At 36.4% G+C, this 3,871-nt stretch overlaps 1 protein-coding gene across 1 annotated transcript; it reads right to left on the reverse strand.

Moving 5' to 3' along the window:
- LOC126785647 (small ubiquitin-related modifier 1) lies at window positions 1-1,067 on the reverse strand. The gene is made up of 3 exons (XM_050511253.1): window positions 901-1,067; window positions 354-503; window positions 1-270 (listed from the first exon to the last, which is right to left on the reverse strand). Exons 1-3 carry the CDS (start codon window positions 979-981, stop codon window positions 205-207), a joined length of 297 nt encoding a protein of 98 aa, XP_050367210.1. The 5' UTR covers window positions 982-1,067; the 3' UTR covers window positions 1-204.
- Window positions 1,068-3,871: the final 2,804 nt, after the last annotated feature.

Raw genomic sequence — 3,871 nt, forward strand, 5'->3', positions numbered from 1 at the left:
TCACCGAGAAAATACAGTTCACTTACTCTCAAACCAGATCAAGCATGTTCAATACACAAACAATTGCCAAATCTTGACAATCAACAACTAGTAATAAGTTCAAACATGAGTAGCAACACAATAGATAATAATAATAAAACTAGGATTCCAGGTACTCAAAGTCTATATGTACTAAACTAACGGAAACCTCATGAAGGCATCGAACTAAACAGGAGAACCTCCAGTTTGGTGCAGCATTGCATCAATTTCATCCCCATCTTCCATCTCCAACTGCAACAAACAAAACTGCGTCAAAAATCCTAAATCTGAACAGCAAAATCTGCAAACACAAATAATTAGATTCGTAAACAGACCTCATCTGGAGTCTGCTCAGCCCTCAGACGACGGCCATCAAACAAGAAAGCAATAGCATTGAAGTCAACTGACTGACGATCACAGTAAGCATTCATAAGCTTCTTCAATTGAGTGTTCCGCTTGATCCGGAAGAACACCTCATTCCCATCCTACAAAATACACAACCAAACTAGCAGGTCAACCTCAACTGTTCAAAAACCAGTTAAAATTCACATACAAAGCACATCACAAAATCATTCACCAACAAACTTCAAGGCCAATTTTACTATACAGAAGACCGTAATCGAGGTTATATTTTCCCAACAAATAAAATCAGTTCAAATAAAAAATAAAAAAACAATCATCCGAAACCAAACCAAGAAGATAAAGCATCAGAAAAAATAAAATTTGGAGGATAATCACAACAGCAGTCAGGAACTAACAGGAACATGGCGAATTATAAGTAATATATACTGAATACGATACAAACAAACAAAATCAGATTCTAAAGTTACAAGATTCTGGAGAAACAAAACCTAAACCTAGGAAAGAGAGGGAGAGAGAGACCTGGCTCTTGACTTTGAGGTTGATGTGAGCGGCCTGGTCGGCGGGCTTCTTGTCCTCCTCCTGGTTGGCGACACCGGACATTTTCTCTCTGCGGCGGTGATGGACTGAGAGACTTAAGAAACCTAAAACACTCAACTCTTGTTCAAGTCGACGGTTTGGTTTTCAACCACCCCTTTTGAGTCCTTTTCAACTTTCAAGAGAAAGATATGGACGGACATCCGTGAATGACGTTTCATTCTTGATCTGGGCCTTCTTTGATACGGCCCATATGTTTGTCATTCAATTTCGTGTTAACCAATTAACTAGGGGTGGGCACGGGACGGGATGGGACGGGACGGGGCTCATCCCACGTCCCGTCTCACTCTTTTAAATCGGGACGGGACGAGGGTTTTTAAGAATGCATCACACTCGGGATTAATCCCGGTTGGGACGGGACGGGACAAATCCCACCTTCTTATTAAGTTAAATAAAAACCTATATTTTTATTTTTTTTCATAACAAAGTAACATTTAATAATGAAATTTTAACAAAAAATGCATATTATGTTCAAAATATTATAATTTATCATTATTATTTGAATTGATTTTATTTTAGAGTTATTAAGAACATAAATTAGTTTCATTTTGATATAAATATATAAGAATTTTTAAGTTTTTATTAAAGGTGGGACGGGACGGGACGAAACGGGATAGAAATTATTCGTCCCACGTCCCGTCCCACTATTATGAAGCGGGACGGGATCGGGACGGGACGAACATTTTTATACCTCCGTCCCGTCCCGTCCCTATGAATTTCAGGACGGGATCGGGATTTCCGTTTTTTATGCCCACCCCTACAATTAACCTACGTTTTGGTCTTGATATAAGAATCACAAATATTGGATACAATATGATACGTGGATACAACGAATGAAAATTTGATGGGATATAGACACGCGATGGACAAATCAATTAAATATTATTTTAAAAAAATATAACCTTCATTAAGAAAAAATTCTTTGAAAAAAAAAATGGTGCGAATGTGCATAGAAAAAGAAAATGGGACACAACTCAATAGCTCGTTCTCCTTCTCACGTTGCAACCATGACATCATTGAATTCATGGTAGAGTCTCCACCTTGCATTTGGTTTCTTAAATATTGATTCATCTCTTCCATCTCCCCATTTTCTTATTTTATCCTAAAACCAACACTCGATTCAGAACGCAACCTCAACTAATTAACATCATGATAAAATTACAGTGTTTGCATATATCTTATGATGTATATATGTTTTTTTTTCTAAATAATAGTATGCAATATCATAATTTAGAAAGTAGGTAAGGTGCGGTGTCGAAATTCTAAGTGCGTTCGTCGTTTGGTGAAATAGTGAGAGGGCCACTACTCAACACTTTCCCCCTAAACAAACCACACACACCATTTTGCTACACCAACATATCTGATCCGAATCTCACCATTGCCATCTTTCCTTAACCCCAGCCTTCATCTCTTCTCAATCCTAGCCAGAAATGATCTTGAACTCAACTCGCCTCGGATCAATGTCCAAATCAATAGGCGAAGAAGCACCAATCCAAGAAGCTCATTTGTTCATTGATTTAGTTCCTCTCCCTCATCATTTCCCTCTCCTTTTCGCAAGTATACTTCTATAGATAGAGATATCTTCTGCATAATGAGGATTATTCATCTGCTTCATACATCCACTGATCTACATGGTAAGATAGCTAGTTGCCTCTACTTGTCAAGGTTTCTCGTGATTGGTGATAATCTTTTTCGATCCCGAACGAGGGGATCGGCTTAGATATGAGAAGAGGTATGATTCATCGACCTAATATGTTTTTTCTTCTCTTAGAACATGAATAATGAAAATAACCTGCGTGTCTTGCCTTATTGTGTGTCCATTTTCGGAGACACTTGTATCCAATCAGTGTCTAAGTTCAATGCACGTGTCTAAGCGTATTTAGGCATATTTCACCGTATTCGTGTCCATGTTCATGTCCGTGTCGGACACGCGATATGATAGTTGAGGGGCATGTCTGTGCTTCTTAGGTCTTTATGCTTTTAGTTTTCTATCATAAATCCTAATGTCGGTTAAGGTGTGTCCTTACCCTTACACAATTGTCATTCTAGTAATACAAATTAACCTACATTTGGTTTTGCCACCACCTAACAGTTTCAAAAAAAAAATTGTAATGGAAATGGAGATAGTTCCAGAGATAGAGATCATATGATCAGAACATCTTCAGCATAATCTTTATTATAATTTTAAAGCTATTTTAGGAAATATGTTTAGCTTTTTACAAAAACTAGTGGCTGCATTAGACTCTCTATTATAACTTTAGCTTAACCTTGAGCTAGTTCATTCAACAGATTTCTCTACCGAGATAGTTCAAAATTAAAATATTAGAAATTAAAACATTCATTGTATGAAATTATATATAATTTATAATAAAATTTAATATACTTTTTAGTTATGTAATTAATACTCTAAAATCAAATAAAGTTATAATAAAGAGAATTGATGTATACACATTTCTAAATTGGCTACCTTAAATGACTTTTATGTTACAGAAGAATATAATACGCATCAAATAGGGAGAAGCACCATCTTTATTAATTGATTAGGGAGCCTTTATATAGGCATTACATTGAGTGTCTTGTAGAATAAGAGATTATATATTCTTCCTTATCTATTCTAACATATACTAATTAGGATAAGATACACCAGAAGATTACAAAGATAATTCTCATACAACACTCCCCCTTGTATCACAATTCTAATGTGTCACGGTGCATAACCGTTGCCTTGGTAAAAACCTTGCCAAGCAAAACAAAAACCTCTTAGGTAAAATAAAAAACTTGGTCGAAGGGAAAAAGAGCACAATGCACCAACTACAATTGAAGATGACATGTGGAATAAACTCCTCCTGAAGTCTGCAAAACAACTCCCCATGATCGGTAACTCAATCTCAGAGTT

The sequence above is a fragment of the Argentina anserina genome, chromosome 3, assembly GCF_933775445.1.
Source record: "Argentina anserina chromosome 3, drPotAnse1.1, whole genome shotgun sequence".
In the NCBI taxonomy this organism is placed as follows: Eukaryota; Viridiplantae; Streptophyta; class Magnoliopsida; order Rosales; family Rosaceae; genus Argentina; species Argentina anserina.

What these genes read in the sequence shown, in the direction of transcription:
- LOC126785647 (XM_050511253.1), bottom strand. Translation starts at nt 981, where the DNA reads ATGTCCGGTGTCGCCAACCAGGAGGAGGACAAGAAGCCCGCCGACCAG. An exon ending in ACCTCAAAGTCAAGAGCCAG is followed by an intron (nt 504 to 900) that starts GTCTCTCTCTCC and finishes TGTATTTTGTAG; the next exon opens with GATGGGAATGAGGTGTTCTT. An exon ending in CTGAGCAGACTCCAGATGAG is followed by an intron (nt 271 to 353) that starts GTCTGTTTACGA and finishes TGTTTGTTGCAG; the next exon opens with TTGGAGATGGAAGATGGGGA.